Genomic DNA, 16,880 nt, shown 5'->3' with positions numbered 1-16,880 from the left:
ATGAAGGAAGACAGATTAATTATGTGATCATGAGTGTATGTTTTGTTTTTTTCCAGAATTTCAAGGTGACTGAGTGGCCTAAAGAGGATTATGGAAAATTCTACAATGGGGACTCGTATATCATACTGAATGTAAATATTTGTTCATTTTACAGTGTCCTTTACTATTCTGTTGTGTTATGTTCTTTCATAGTTTAAATCACATTACCACTTATTGTGACCAGCTAAAATAAATTATCTTTACAGATTTTTATCAAGTTTAAGAAGATGCCAGGCATTCTGCAAGTCAGTATCGTGGCTTCTACTACCAAAATGTTTTTTGTTTTTTGGGGTTAAACGCTGTTTTTAAACAGTAATTCAGTTTATGTAATGGCTGGCAGTTAACCAAACCAGTGTACCAGGATTCTGTACCAGTACAAACTTGTTTTCTGCAAGTAACTGTCAACTTTCCCACATGCATAAGAGGTGGAGGATGAACGATTTCAGATATAATGTCTTTTATCAAATCATCATGGAGGACAAATTTAAGCCCTGTCAGGGGATCGAACTCACAACCCCACGATCCATAGATCTTTGCTCTCCCTGTGAGCTAAACAGGCAGATCCAAAATGTTGTTTTAATGAAAGGGGCTTTGATGGTGACCAAGCTGTCACTGGATTTTGTGTGTTACCATTTTGACTTTATTGTATTGATTACCCCAGTAGTGTCAACAGAATTAACTTTGAAGGGTGTGATGTTGGGTTTTATCCCTGATAAGGCATAACAAAAACTTAATAGAAATGGTAGTTGTAGCTTCAGTGCTTGGTGTTCAGTATTTAGAGGATAATTCTAGGACTGGTCAGCCCAGTATCAATGTAATATGACTGGAAGGGATGTATGTCATGTGTCTAAATGAGGTAATAGGCTAGTGCAGCTGCACTAAAAAGATAGGTATTGTGCTCACTGCTACAAGCAGACTCATTAAAAAATTGTTTATGCAAAGAAACTTAATCTCAAAACACACACACACTATTATGTTACAGCTACCTGTCAGAACATTAATTTTCTGTGAGATCTTAACAAAGTAAACATTTTCTCTTGAAATTTCCCATCTTTAAAAAGAAAATGATGAAATGTTATACAAAACAGTCACAGAGAAAAACTGAGCTATCTCATGACCCTCTGATTTACTGAAATGTTATACAAAACAGTCACAGAGAAAAACTGAGCTATCTCATGACCCTCTGATTTACTATTTGAGGTGCACTCAAAGAAATTGGCCTAACTCGTGCACCCGAAGTAAAATGAATCCTTCATGAAGAATGTGTGGGAATTTTAAAAGTTTTCTTTGTTTGATTGTGAGTAATTTATATCTTTATTTTGATTCAAAGGTGTTTCCATTTCTATCATCATCTTATGACATGTGATACACAGTTGTGATAGCTCTTTTTGGCTTGACTATTCAAAGAATAGGTAAAGCAATTGTACTTGTCAGCATCTGAATCGCAAGACAGTACGTGAAATTATTTTTTGTTAGCTGGTATCTGACAGTAACCACTGATGGGAATGGATTAAAACTTCACTTGTTCACTGTGATGATCTGACATGCATTTCAAAGGTTTTATAACTCTATATTGCATTTGACAAAGTTATGCCCATTTTTTAACATAGCAAGTTTTGGTTAAGTTTTTGTATGCACAGTTACCACTAGTGGAAATGACTTGAACATTTACACACTTGTTTGCTTGGTAATCTAACATGCACTGTGTACCTTCTATAACTCTTTTTTATGATTAGTTATGCCCCTTTTGCCAACTTTTTGTGTTCATTAATTTAACTTTTTGATGATAAGGCTTTTCAATAGTAGAGAGTTGTTTTCCTCCCACAAAAATGTAAGTTTTGTGGAGTCAGTTAACTTACTGTGCCTGTATTACACTGTCATGATGTTCTTATTTTTAGCCCACCATCATCAGATGGTGGGCTGTTCAAATCACTTTGTGTCCGTGGTCCGTTGTCCGTCCATCCTTCCGTCCGTTAACAATTTCTAGTTATCGCATCTCCTCAGAAACTACCAGGGGGATTTTGACCAAACTTTGTCAGAATGATGTATTGATACCCTAGTTGTGTCCCCCTGAAAATCAGACTGGTTCAACAATTTTTGAGTGAGTTATGGCCCTTTGTTTATTTTTAGCTCACCTGAGCACGAAGTGCTCAAAGGTGAGCTTTAGTGATCACCCTGTGTCCGGCGTCCGTCGTCGTCCGTCCGTCCGTCCGTTGTCAACAATTTGACTGTTAACACTCTAGAGGTCACATTTTTGACCCAATCTTGATGAAACTTGGTCAGAATGTTACCCTCAATAAAATCTTGGACGAGTTCGATATTGGGTCATCTGGGATCAAAAACTAGGTCATCAGGTCAAATCAAAGGAAAAGCTTGTTAACACTCTAGAGGTCACATTTTTGGCCCAATCTAAATGAAACTTGGTCAGAATGTTACCCTCAATAAAATCTTGGACGAGTTCAATATTGGATCATCTGGGATCAAAAACTAGGTCATCAGGTCAGATCAAAGGAAAAGCTTGTTAACACTCTAGAGGTCACATTTTTGGCCCAATCTTAATGAAACTTGGTCAGAATGTTACCCTAAATAAAATTATGGACGAGTTCGATATTGGGTCATCTGGGATCAAAAACTAGGTCATCAGGTCAAATCAAAGGAAAAGCTTGTTAACACTCTAGAGGTCACAATTTTGGCCCAATCTTAATGAAACTTGGTCAGGATGTTACCCTCAATAAAATCTTGGACGAGTTCGATATTGGGTCATCTGGGGTCAAAAACTAGGTCACCAGGTCAAATCAAAGGAAAAGCTTGTTAACACTCTAGAGGTCACATTTTTGGCCCAATCATAATGAAACTTGGTCAGAATATTACCCCTAATAAAATCTTGGACGAGTTCGATATTTGGTTATCTGGCTTCATAAACTAGGTCACCAGGTCAAATCAAAGGAAAAGCTTGTTAACACTGTAGAAGCCGCATTTATGACTGTATCTTCATGAAACTTGGTCAGATTGTTAATATTGATGATCTTAAGGTCCAGTTTGAATCTGGGTCATGTAGGATAAAAAACTAGGTCACCAAGCCAAATCAAATGAAAAGCTAGTTTACACTGTAGAGGCCACATTTATGACCATATCTTAATGAAACTTGGTCAAAATGTTAATCTTGATGATCTATAGCTCAAGTTCAAATCTGGGTTAGGTGGGGTCAAAAACTAGGTCACTAGGTCATATCAAAGGAAAAGCTTGTTAACACTCTAGAGGCCACATTTATGACTATATCTTCATGAAACTTAGTCAGAATGTTAAACTTGATGATCTTTAGGACAAATTTGAATCTGCGTCATGTCGGGTCAAAAACTAGGTCACCAGGTCAAATCAAAGGAAAAGCTAATTAACACTGTAGAGGCCACATTTATGACCATATCTTAATGAAACTTGGTCAGAATGTTAATCTTGATGATCTTTAGGTCAAGATTAAATCTGGGTCAGATGGAGTCAAAAACTAGGTCACTAGGTCATATCAAAGGAAAAGCTTGTTAACACTCTAGAGGCCACATTTATGACTGTATCTTCATGAAACTTAGTCAGAATGTTAAACTTGATGGTCTTTAGGTCAAGTTCGAATCTGGGTCATGTCGGGTCAAAAACTAGGTCACGGGGGTCAAATAAAAGGAATAGCTAGTTAACACTTTAGAGGCCACATTTATGACCATATCTTAATGAAACTTGGTCAGAATGTTAATCTTGATGATCTATAGGTCAAGTTTAAATCTGGGTCAGGTGTGTTAAAAAACTAGGTCACTAGGTCAAATCAAAGGAAAAGCTTGTTAACACTCTAGAGGCCACATTTATGACTGTATCTTCATGAAACTTAATCAGAATGTTAATCTTGGTGATCTTTAGGTCAAGTTTAAATCTGGGTCATGTGGGGGCAAAAACTAGGTCACCGGATCAAATCAAAGGAAAAGCTAGTTAACACTTTAGAGGCTACATTTATGACCATATCTTAATGAAACTTGGTCAGAATGTTGATCTTGATGATCTTTAGGTCAATAGGTCAGGTGAGCGATACAGGGCCTTCATGGCCCTCTTGTTATAATTTACATAGATTTATATAGGGAAAAACTTTAAAAATATTCTTGTTCAAAACAACAGGGCCTAGGCTTTGGTATTTGGTATGAAGCATCATCTAGTGGTCCTCTACCAAGATTGTTCAGATTATTTCCCTGGGGGTCACATGGTTCACATAGACTTATATAGGGAAAAGCTTTTAAAATCTTCTTGTCAATAACCTACAACATTCAAATTTGGATCACATGTATGGTTTTGAGTGGCAAGATGAACCTTGACATGAGTTGACCTTGATTTTGACCTAGTGACCTACTTTCACATTTCTGTAGCTACAGCCTTCAGATTTGGACCACATGCATAGTTTTGTGCACTGAAAAAAACTTTGGCCTTGACATTGACCTAGTGACCTACTTTCATATTTTTGAAGGTACAGGCTTCAAATTTGGACCATTTGCATAGTTTCGTGTTCCGAAATGAACTTTGGCCTTGATTTTGACCTAGTGACCTACTTTCACATTTCTGTAGCTACAGCCTTCAAATTTGGACCACATGCATAGTTTTGTATACCGAAACAAACTTTGACCTTGACATTGACCTAGTGACCTACTTCTCATTTTTGAAGGTACAGGCTTCAAATTTGGACCACATGCATAGTTCTGTGTTCCGAAATAAAATTTGACCTTGATTTTGACCTAGTGACCTACTTTCACATTTCTCAAGCTACAGCCTTCAAATTTGGACCACTTGCATAGTTTTGTGTACCAAAATGAACTTTGACCTTAAGATTGACCTAGTGACCTGCTTTCACATTTCTGTAGCTACAGGCTTCAAATTTAGACCACATGCATAGGATTGTGTACCAAAACAAACTTTGAACTTGACATTGACCTAGTGACCTACTTTCACATTTTTAAAGGTACAGGCTTCAGATTTGGACCACATGCATAGATTTGTGTTCTGAAATGAAATTTGACCTTGATTTTGACCTAGTGACCTACTTGCACATTTCTCAAGCTACAGCCTTCAAATTTGGACCACTTGCATAGTTTTGTGTACCGAAATAAACTTTGACCTTAAGATTGACCTAGTGACCTTCTTTCAAATTTCTCAAACTACAGCCTTCAAACTTGATGCACATGCATAGTTTTGTGTACAAAGAACTTTGTCCTTGAAATTGATCTAGTGACCTACTTTCACATTTCTCAAGCTACAGCTTTCAAATTTGGACCACATGCATGGACCATATGCACAGTGTTGTGTACGGAAATGAAATTTGACCTTGAGCTAGTCAATAAGTCTTGAAATTTTGAACACTCAAAAATGGCACATTGGTGGGTGCCAAGATCACTCTGTGATCTCTTGTTATAATAATGAAACCTCTTGAAGAAATAGGCTTTGCTAGGAAGTTACTCTCATTTTATCATGTAAGGAAAGTCAGTTTATCCTTTTTCACCTTGAAAATCCACACTAGTAAGTGATATAGTGAATAAAGATCTTGCAGTTTATGTTTGAAAGGATTATACTTGAGTTTGATCTTAGTGACATTTGCATAATGATAATATCAGATGTCTGAAGTTTTCTCTTAGTGGCATCCATATAATGCTGCAAGGGTACTTAACATAATGTTGCAAGGGTACTCAAGTTAGCTCCTAGTGACATTCAAATATTGCTGAGGGGTGCTCAAGTTTTCTCTTGGTGACATTCAATAATGTCGCAAGGGTGTTCTAGTGTGCTCTAGGTGACATTCAGTAATGCCACAAGGGTGTTCAAGTGTGCTCTCGGTGACATTCAGTAATGTCGCAAGGGTGTTCAAGTGTGCTCTCAGTGACATTTAATAATGTCGCAAGGGTGTTCAAGTGTGCTCTCGGTGACATTCACATAATGTTACAAGGGTGCTCAAGTTTGTTCTTAATGACATTTACATGATGTTGCAAGGGTGCTCAAGTTTGTTCTCTATGACATTCACATGATGTTGCAAGGGTGTTCAAGTTTGTTGTAACATTGACATGATTTTTCATAGTTGTTCGAGTTAGCTTTCAGTAACATTTAAATAAAGTAGCAAGGGTGTTCAAGTTTGCTCTCAGTAACATTCAAATAATGTCGCAAGGGTGCTCAAGTTTGCTGTCAGTAACAATGTTACAAGGGTGTTCAAGTTTATTGTCAGTAACATTCAAATAATGTTGCAAGAGTGTTCAAGTTTGCTCTCAGTAACATTCACATAATGTCGCAAGAGTGTTCAAGTTTGCTCTCAGTAACATTCACATAATGCTGCAAGGGTGCTCAAGTATGCTCTCAGTAACATTCACATAATGCCGCAAGGGTGTTCAAGTTTGCTCTCAGTAACATTCAAATAATGTTGCAAGGGTGTTCAAGTTTGCTCTCAGTAACTTTCAAATAGTGTCAAAAGAGTGTTCAAGTTTGCTCTCAGTAACATTCACATAATGTTGCAAGAGTGTTCAAGTTTACTGTCAGTGACGTTCACATGATGTTGCAAGGCTGTTCAAATTTGCTGTCAGAAACATTCAAATATTGTTGTAAGGGTGTTCAAGTTTGCTCTCAGTAACATTCACATAATGTCGCAGGGGTGTTCAAATTTGCTCTCAGTGACATTCACATGATGTTGCAAGGGTGTTCAAGTTTGCTGTCAGTAACATTCAAATATTGTTTTAAGGGTGTTCAAGTTTGCTCTCAGTAACATTCAAATAATGTTGCAAGGGTGTTCAAGTTTGCTCTCAGTAACATTCAAATAGTGTCGAAAGAGTGTTCAAGTTTGCTCTCAGTAACATTCACATAATGTTGCAAGAGTGTTCAAGTTTACTGTCAGTGACGTTCACGTGATGTTGCAAGGCTGTTCAAATTTGCTGTCAGTAACATTCAAATATTGTTGTAAGGGTGTTCAAGTTTGCTCTCAGCAACATTCACATAATGTTGCAGGGGTGTTCAAATTTGCTCTCAGTGACATTCACATGATGTTGCAAGGGTGTTCAAGTTTGCTCTCAGTAACATTCAAATATTGTTTTAAGGGTGTTCAAGTTTGCTCTCAGTAACATTCAAATAATGTTGCAAGGGTGTTCAAGTTTGCTCTCACTGACATTCACTTAATGTTGCAAGGGTGCTCGAATTTGCTGTCGATGACATTCACATAATGTCGTAAGGGTGTTCAAATTTGCTCTCAGTGACATTCACATGATGTTGCAAGGGTGTTCAAGTTTGCTGTCAGTAACATTCAAATAATGTTGCAAGGGTGCTCAAGTTTGCTGTCAATGACATTCACATGTCACAAAGAGCACCGGACTTAGGTCTTTGTGACCCTCTTTAGAGTCTTGTAGGATAAAAAGGAAGGCATGCAGGCATATAACACAATAGCAGATATAGCATTAAATCCAGCTATCACATTTTGATACAAAGTACACATTAAAAATAAATTATTGAAAATTTATGCACAACGATTATGCTCTTTATGTAATGGATTTTTTAATTTCTATTGTCAAAGTCCAGTTTTGAATGCAGGTTCACAACATTGAAAGTAAACAGTTGTGAAATGTCATAGGTTTTTTGGTTAAAACTTCCTGAAATCTTTTACCTCAGCTATCAAGGTACAAAAGTTTAGTTTTTAGGCAAATTTATATAATTGATTTGATATGTGATTTGCAGTTGTTATGTTTCAAATCGTTTTGAGATTTAATTAAAAGAAAAACACCTTACAATGTTTCTGTCATGCAGACTCAGTAAAACATGTTTAAATCTTCACAAAAATGTCAAAATGGTAAATGACATATTGTGTCATTTTTAGATGACCCATGTTCGTTAGCCAGGTGGTTTACACAAAGCTTGTTTTTCTTTATGAATGTATTTAGGTAAAGGTATTCGTAAAATTTCTGTTGTGGGGATCACAAATTTAACTCAACTACTGAACTGTCATAATTATAGGACAGGAAATATATACTTCCTGATCTAAGAGATGATCTTTATTAACAGTAGCTTATACAAATAATGGGAAGTTATTTGCCATACATGAAAAAAAGGGGAGTTTTTATGACCGTATGAAAATCTGTAAAGTAAAAGATTAATAAAGTTTGTTGACAATCATCTTAACAGCAACTTTCAACCTGTGGGTACATTCTTTTAAGTGATCTAAATTATACATAATCGTTTTTGGGTTGTTTTTTTTACTTGCATTAAAATTGCAAAAAAGGTTGTGACCAGTAAATATATAATTATGTTTAAACAGCAAAACTGAAAACAAGCATCAATATCTCAATGTAATTTAGTGATAAATACAAGGCCAACTTGCGGACGGGCCAGCCGGACCACTTTTTTGGCCGAGCATAATTTCGGCCGTAAACGACCAGTTTTTTCGCATTAGATTTAATCTTTTGCTATGATTAAAAGTGCCGAAATATCGCCTTGTTAATGCAGTTATCTCCAACGAGCGGTATCTGTCATGATTGTCCGCGGGTGTGAAAACAACTTCGGCACACTTCGTGTCAAATGTATTGACCCTGCTTCAATGGATTAATCGTAACTAAACAATTATCTGATGATTTTTTAATCCGGTGATTCCTTTCATAATGTATAATAATTGTTAAAATAGAAAAAAAAAGAAAAGAAAAATTAAAACATGCCGTATCTGTTTAATAAATGGAAACCATTGTGTTTTCTGCGGCGTAGTAAAACAAAACAAAACGAAAGCTTATTTCTTTGATTATTTGGTTATTGATATAAAATACAATTTTTTGTTTAAATAATTGCTTTAAAAAATCTCATCTGTAAAAAAAATATGTATCAATATTTATAGCCATCTGCTAAAATTGGCCAAGGGCTGGATAGCTATCCTTGAAAAATATGCAATTGACCGAAAATCTTAACAGAAAATGCTTTCAATTTGATGAAAGAAAAATGCACTTACTGGCATCCCAAATCTGAAAATTTTATAGGGGAGACCCCCGACCCCACTCCCTTACAGAGAAAGAAGAGGGGAAGGGGAGCCATCCCCCATCACCATTTCTGCATTCGGCACTCGCGGGACGCCGTTTTTTTTTTTTATTATTAAGATGTGATCAATTATCTTAAATTATTGATTGAAATCAACTAAATGGACACACATCTCAACTATAAAAAAAAGATACATTAACTTATATCAATATTTATAGCAATGCTACAATTTGCCAAATGTTAGACAGTTTTCTTGAAAAGTATCGTGAAATTGACTGAAAAGCTTAACAGAAAATGCTTTCAAGATGCAAGAAAAACACACTTACTGGCATCCAAAATCTAAAAATTTTCTCGGGGGAGATCCCCCGAACCCCATTTAAAAGGGAGAGGGGATTGGGTAGCGAAATTCCCCCTACCATGCTCTTTCCCTTCTCCTGCCTTTGGCACTCACGGGACGCCAAAGGCCGGATCACTTTTTCAAAGCCGGCGACTGCCCTGAAATATTTTAAGAATGCTTGTAAATATTTTTCTGAAGTTAAAACAGTTTTTTTTTAAAGAAGCTTGTAAGGAAATGCTTTTAATTTAACACAGGCACATGTCACATCCTTACTACTATCCTGTAATTTTAAGCAGAATGTTTGCTTTATTTGGTAAGTAATCAGATTAAAAAAAAAAAATCCGAAATGTGTTGATATTCATTTGAATAGCCCATTACAAGACTGTCATGTATAGCCAATATTCTAGCTGGCCAACCAGTTCCGGTTTAAAATGTGGTAAAAAAAATCACTTGCTTAAGTTTTTATGACTCAAGCACCCATGCTCACTTGATAAAACACTTTGTGGACTGCAAATTAGTCCTGTAGGGATCCCACTAGATAAATTGAACACTTTGCTCATCCCCATGCGACCTCTTGGACTCAACAAATCCTCCTGTCCACTTGTAAATACAAGTAAAATGGGCTCTGGACAAGTGGAACTTACTGTAGTACTCGTCCTGCAGGACAAGTGCGACTTTCAACAAAAAATTAATGGCCTGATAGCTAAAATATCTAAAATGGAAGTTGATTCTAGAATCGGTCTCTCTCTGTTAAGGTACCACATTTATGATCACATTTAGCTGGACGCTTGATAGTCCAGAACAAGATTTTTAAATATACGCTGTTTGTAAAAATCTTTTTTCCTTAGTGAATTGCAAGATGAGTACAAATTGTAGCAGGATGAGTGGAAATTCTGCTTTCAAAGAATTTGTCAAGCACTGATTTTGCTGTATATGAAACAATAAGCCTTTCAAAAATACCAGGTCCTGTTTTACAGAATATTTCATCTCTGGAAGTTCATGACTGTTTCCAATAACCACATAATAATTATCTATTAACAAGTGTAATATTATAATTGTAAAATGATGGAATATTGTCATCAGCGAGAAAACAACCTGTACGAGACACAAGCAAATTGTTAGTCACAGGACCTCAACAACATTTAACCAGAAAAAAACGTGCAAGTTTTCAGGACTTCCTTATTTAGTAGTTTTGCGGTTGTAAAAGTTTGATAAAGAAGGAAGTTGTGACTTGACACTAGATATAGGTGAAGTAGACAAACTATCAATAAACATTCCTGAACAGCTTGATCAGACATGGTAGTGTTATGATTAAATAAAATAATTCACTTCTTAAATTACATTTTCAAGGCTTTGGGGTTTGGATTGGTGTGAGGGAGGATATCCCTTTGCTCATGTGGACTGGTTTGGAAAGTCTTGGACATGTGTCTGTGCACCTTCATAGTATCAAATTGACTTAATTGCCGACAAAACAAACATCATGTGTGGCAATTGTCATTTTTTTGCATACTTGTACTGAATCTAGGAACAGTAGTTTTACAAGAATGTTGTTACCTTTCCAAAAGAATTTTGGCATGAAATTCATATGAAACAAACAAAGCCAGAAGATGAAATATCTTTAATTTGTTTCAGACCTACAAAGAACCTGGAGAGGAAGAGTTACAATATGATGTTCATTTCTGGATAGGTGCACAAAGTACACAGGTCAGTGCAGTAACTTTGAAAAACACTTAATCTTTCTTATCAGGTAAAAAATTGGTAATATCCTATCACTGCCCTTAGGTATTGGCATGATAGCGATGATACTGTGACATTACTAGCACCCTACTATCCCTATCTTATTTAATATCCTTTTACCTTATCATTCTGTTATCCTACCATCCTGCTATCCTTCCATGGTGGTGTATTACTAGTCTGGCTACCGACTAGATAATCTTTTCTTTTTTTTTTTAGAAAAAAAATCTGTAAATAATTCTGACTTCATCAGTCCTGGCTCTGATTATCTAATGTTTTGAGAAGAAAAGGGACATAATTACACAGAATTTGAATAGCCTCAAGAGTTCTCTCCTATGAACAAAACATTAGGTCTGAACACAGACTAGTGTATTACTACAGGAGATTTTTAACCAAATGGCTGATACTGATGGTAAGAGTGTAGGATAGTATGATGGTAGGACTGTGGGATGACAGAGTATAGGATTGTGGGATGATAAAATAGTAGGATTATAAGATGACTAGATTATAGGGTGTTAGAAAAGTAAAATGATAGGATAGTAGGATTAATATTGATTATAGAATGATAGGATAGTAGGATTATGATATTGGGATGATATAGTATGATGGTAGGGTAGTAGGATAATATAATAGTAGGCTGATGGGATAGTAGGATGACAGGATTGTAAGGTGATAGAAAAATAGGATGATTGGATAGTAGGATTATAGAATGTGATGAAATAATGCATGAAGGGGCAATTTGGGTCTTCCTGCACCACCAAAAGCAGGAAAATCACCATATGACCTATGTTTGTGTCATTGTGACATTAAACACAACAACAATAATCCTGAACTCTACCATGTCATTAACTATTGGGGTTTAATCAGTTTGTCATTTTTAGCTGGACTATTCAAAGAATAGGTAGAGCTATTGGACTCGCCTGTGCATGAGCATCCGCATCCAGATTTGGTTAAGTTTTTGTATGTAAGCTGGTTTCTCAGTACCCACTTATGGGAATGGATTAAAACTTCACACATTTGTTCACTGTGGTAAACTGACTAGATTGCACAGGTTTCATAACTCTTATTTTGCGTTTTTACAAAATTATGCCGCTTTCTCAACTTAGAAATTTTTTGTTAAGGTTTTGTATGTAAGCTGTTATCTCAGTACCCAATAACGGGAATGGATTGAAACTTCACTTAGTGGACAGGTTCTATAACTCTGTTTTTTGTTTGTTCTTTTTTGCCAAAGTTAAGCTTCATTTCCAGACTTAGCAATTTTAAGTTCTGAAATTGTTGAATATATTTCAAAAAGTATTTCACCTAGGGTCTTGAAACATTATAGGAATGTTATTCAGCATGTGAAGTTATGCACCTAGGGTTTTGTTTGGGATTTCACTCTGCCAGACAAAAGTCATTGCCCTTGACTTAGTCAAAATATGCTTAAAGAGCCTAAAAATTTGTGTCATATGTATCTCAAGAAATATTTGACCTAAAGTCATTAAACTTATAGGAATATTATTCACCACATGAAGTTGCACGCCTGAGGTCTTGCTTGAGATTTAACCTAGCCAACCAAGTGTTATGACCCTTGACTTAGTCAAAAACATTCTTAAAGGGTCTAAAAGTTTTTTGTTAAGTATTTGACATAGAGTCTTGAAACATTAGGACATTGTTTTATAGCTTGTGAATTTGTGCACCTGATATTTTGTTTGGAATTTCGATCTTCTAGATTAGGGTGATGGTCCTTGAATTAGTAAAACTATGCATAAAGGAAATAAAAGTTTGTGTAACATGATTGTATTTCAAAACGTATTTGGCCTGGAGTGATTGTTACCATTAAAGGTTAACCGTCACACCTGGTGTTCCTTTATAAAACATGTCAGATGGTATTCAATCTGTCTCTAATGATGGTTTGCTGATTGTCTTTGCCGATAAATATCCCTAATAGAATTGATGCAGACATTTGTGTTATGCTTTATATTTAAAAAAAAAACACTTAGTAAACTAAAAAGCAAGTGCAATAGGAACACTTGTCAACACTGGTTCTCACAAATGTTTGCAAAAACAGCTCTTTTCCCAGTCAGATGACCATTATAATATGGTAGTGTTATTGTCTGTCCACTGTATGCACAAAGGTTTCTTGTTTCATTTCTCTGAAGTAGCTCCAATTTGGTTTCACCTGCCGCTCATTCCATGCAAATTCCATCTTTCTAGCACTACTTTTACTGCACACTAGGTATCATTACCTTAAATCAGAGTTAACGGTTGTACACAGTTTGAATACTTTGAGGTGTTGGGCCTATGATGACAAAGTTAGTAGTTTCTATTTCATTATCTATTCTCAGTATTTCCTGGTTGGTATAAAAAGCCTTGTTTTGTTTTTGTTGGGTTTAATGGCACACCAACACAATTATGAGACATATGGCGACTTTCCAGTTTTTATGGTGGAGGAGGACCCCAAGTGCCCCTTCATGCATTATTTCAACACAAGTGAGAACATTTGTACAAGGACCAACTTTCTGTAAGCCAGCAGGGTGGCTTCCTCACATGAAGAATTTAATGCCCCTAGTAAAGCTCAAACCCACATAGATGAGGGACAAGTGATTTTAAGTCAGTGACCTGAACCACTCAGCCACAGAACCCCTCTCAGAAAGCTCATGCAAAGTACTTAAAGACCGAAGAATGTCGAAATGGCAAGGGGAAGTAAGTAATGTCATGGACTTTGTCAATTTGTGCAGCCGCAGAAAATTCTTTGAATAAAATTTTGCTTTATCAACATGTTATTATTGTCTGTTTAACAGGATGAATATGGTACAGCAGCATATAAGACTGTTGAACTGGACACGCTACTGGATGATAAACCAGTCCAGCATAGGGAGGTTCAGGGATTCGAGTCAGACATGTTTAAGAGTTATTTCAAGACTATAACGTAAGAAAGAAAGTTGTTAATACTTAAAGTTGAAGTGTACATGTTGTAAAATTTTTTGATCATTGTCAAAAATTGCCCTTGTCTTGGAACCAGTCTGTAGATTTTTGTGTGCCCTTTTCTCTTGCCAACAGTCAGCTCAATCAGTGCTAGTTGACATAGCAAGTTGTTTGACACATTTGTGTTTGGTAAATAAAGTATGGACAAAACAGTAATTATTGCTATTTCTCAGCATAAAATACAGTCACTATTAACCATAGATGTCTGCATAAAGAGAATTTAGATATTCACATTTTGTATATTCATATCTTTCTTATTTTCAAAATATAGCAAAATGGGACCAGAAATAAAGAAATGAGAGCACTTCCCGGTATTTATTGAACACCCCTCATATAAGCTGTAAAATAGTGGTCCTCATTTAAAGTGAAAGACTCATAAGAAATATTTCGACAAATAATGGCAGTTTAAAAAAGCTCACATAAAAAAGTTTGATGAAAAAAAGTGGGGTAAGGAGAAGAATTAGTAATGCAGCAAACACTTGGTTTACAGTATGTTAGAAACTTAACTAAGAATTTGAAACTTTGAAAATCAGCCCCCTAAACTTGTTCAGTTGAGATCTACTGCTTCCAACTGGATGTCATTATTCTGGAAGTGTAAATGTTCTGTGTTATGATTTGATCAAAGCTTAATTTTTGAAGTTGTTCATCAACTGTCAATTTGAAGTTACCGGTATTCACCTATTGCCAGTAACTTTATACTGACACAAAAGCTCAAGATATACTGTTAGGTTAACCATGGACTTTTCCATAGCTAAAATATTGTTGAAAAATATATACAGTCAAACTTATGCTGAAGATCACCTGTGAACATAGACCACCTGGTTCCAAAGTTCACAAGTTTCATTTCCAGTCTTCTCATAATTATGTAGCATAGATTAACTTATGGATGAAGATCACCTGAAACTGAAGACCACCTTCAAGTGAAGACAACCTTCAAGTGATGACTGCCAGCAAGTGAAGACCACCTTCAAGTGAAGACAACCTTCAAGTGAAAACTGCCAGCAAGTGAAGACCACCTTCAAGTGAAAACTGCCAGCAAGTGAAGACCACCTTCAAGTGAAAACTGCCAGCAAGTGAAGACCACCTTCAAGTGATGACTGCCAGCAAGTGAAGACCACCTTCAAGTGATGACTGCCAGCAAGTGAAGACCACCTTCAAGTGAAAACTGCCAGCAAGTGAAGACCACCTTCAAGTGAAAACTGCCAGCAAGTGAAGACAACCTTCAAGTAAAGACACTTCAAGTGAAACTGCCAGCAAGTAAAGACCACCTTCAAGTGAAAACTGCCGCAAGTGAAGACCTTTTAAAGTGAAAACTCCCAGCAAGTGAAGACCACCTTAAAAGTGAAAACTGCCAGCAAGTGAAGACCCCTTCAAGTGAAAACTGCCAGCAAGTGAAGACCACCTTCAAGTGATGACTGCCAGCAAGTGAAGACCACCTTCAAGTGATGACTGCCAGCAAGTGAAGACCACCTTCAAGTGATGACTGCCAGCAAGTGAAGACAACCTTCAAGTGAAAACTGCCAGCAAGTGAAGACCACCTTTAAGTGAAATCTGCCAGCAAGTGAAGACCACCTTTAAGTGATGACTGCCAGCAAGTGAAGACCACCTTCAAGTGATGACTGCCAGCAAGTGAAGACCACCTTCAAGTGATGACTGCCAGCAAGTGAAGACCACCTTCAAGTGAAAACTGCCAGCAAGTGAAGACCACCTTCAAGTGAAAACTGCCAGCAAGTGAAGACCACCTTTAAGTGAAGGCAACCTTCAAGTGAAAACTGCCAGCAAGTGAAGACCAACTTCAAGTGAAAACCACCTTTAAGTGATGACTGCCAGCAAGTCCAGGCTGCCTTTCGGCTCTAGCAAACATTGTCTTTATGTACAGGTTTGACCGTTCTGAACATGCTGCAGTGTAAAATTTAAATAGTAAGTGTGTAAATATTTACACTTTCATTTTCAGAATTATGAAAGGTGGTGCAGATTCAGGATTCAGGAAGGTGAAGCCAGAGGAGTACACCCCACGCCTTCTTCACTTCTCAGGCACCAGAAAGCATGTAGAGGTGAGAGAAGTGGCTCGTAATAAAGACCTCCTCAAGTCAGATGATGTGTTTATTTTAGATTTGGGACTTCAGATCTATCAGTGGAATGGTAGTGGTAGTAATAAGGATGAAAGAATGAAGGTACATGATTATATATATATTTACAGTTTAAGGTTTCGATGGAGGCTTTGAGAAACAAAACTCAAACAACACCAAATCATAGAAAGAAAGAGTTGTTTGACATGAAAATTGAACAGCATATAAAACATGTATATTACTTTCCAAAAACAAGTGTCGTTATACTGTATAAACATTGAATTCCGGAAAAGGGCTGCCCAAGGGGCTCCCCTTCCGGACAGTTAAACGCCTTTAAAAACTCACATTTTCAAAGAACAGTTACACATGTTCGTTTTGATGCATTTGCAATAGGTGCGAGTGGTGAAATTTCGCCATACAAGGTGGAACACAGTTTTCAGCAATTGGGTTTTTCTTTATTTCTTTACAAATGGCATTCATTTTCAAAGGGAGACAAACTGTTCCCCATTATTTTAAATACAAAAGGCTTCATTTCAAAGGGAAACAACTTTTTTCGATTATTTAAGTAATCTTTGAGAAAAAGTTGTCTCCCTTTGAAAATGAATGCCATTTGTAAAAAAAAAAAGTAAACAATTGCTGAAAACTATTGTTCCACCTTGTTTCGTGAATTTCACCACTCGCACGCTATTGCAAATGCATCAAAACAAACTGTGTAACAGTTCTTTGAA

At 36.5% G+C, this 16,880-nt stretch overlaps 1 protein-coding gene across 1 annotated transcript in view; it reads left to right on the top strand.

The window, feature by feature from the left end:
* LOC123528670 (gelsolin-like protein 2) overlaps positions 1-16,880 on the top strand; it is a 40,140-nt gene that overhangs the window by 13,025 nt on the left and 10,235 nt on the right. Inside the window, exons 4-7 of the mRNA XM_045308568.2 lie at positions 57-131; positions 11,015-11,086; positions 13,900-14,027; positions 16,038-16,257. Coding sequence (XP_045164503.1) covers positions 57-131; positions 11,015-11,086; positions 13,900-14,027; positions 16,038-16,257 — 495 coding nt within the window. The remainder of the gene's footprint in view (positions 1-56; positions 132-11,014; positions 11,087-13,899; positions 14,028-16,037; positions 16,258-16,880) is intronic.

This window comes from Mercenaria mercenaria, chromosome 13 (assembly GCF_021730395.1).
Source record: "Mercenaria mercenaria strain notata chromosome 13, MADL_Memer_1, whole genome shotgun sequence".
In the NCBI taxonomy this organism is placed as follows: Eukaryota; Metazoa; Mollusca; class Bivalvia; order Venerida; family Veneridae; genus Mercenaria; species Mercenaria mercenaria.
This window is presented reverse-complemented; position numbering and strand designations above follow the sequence as displayed.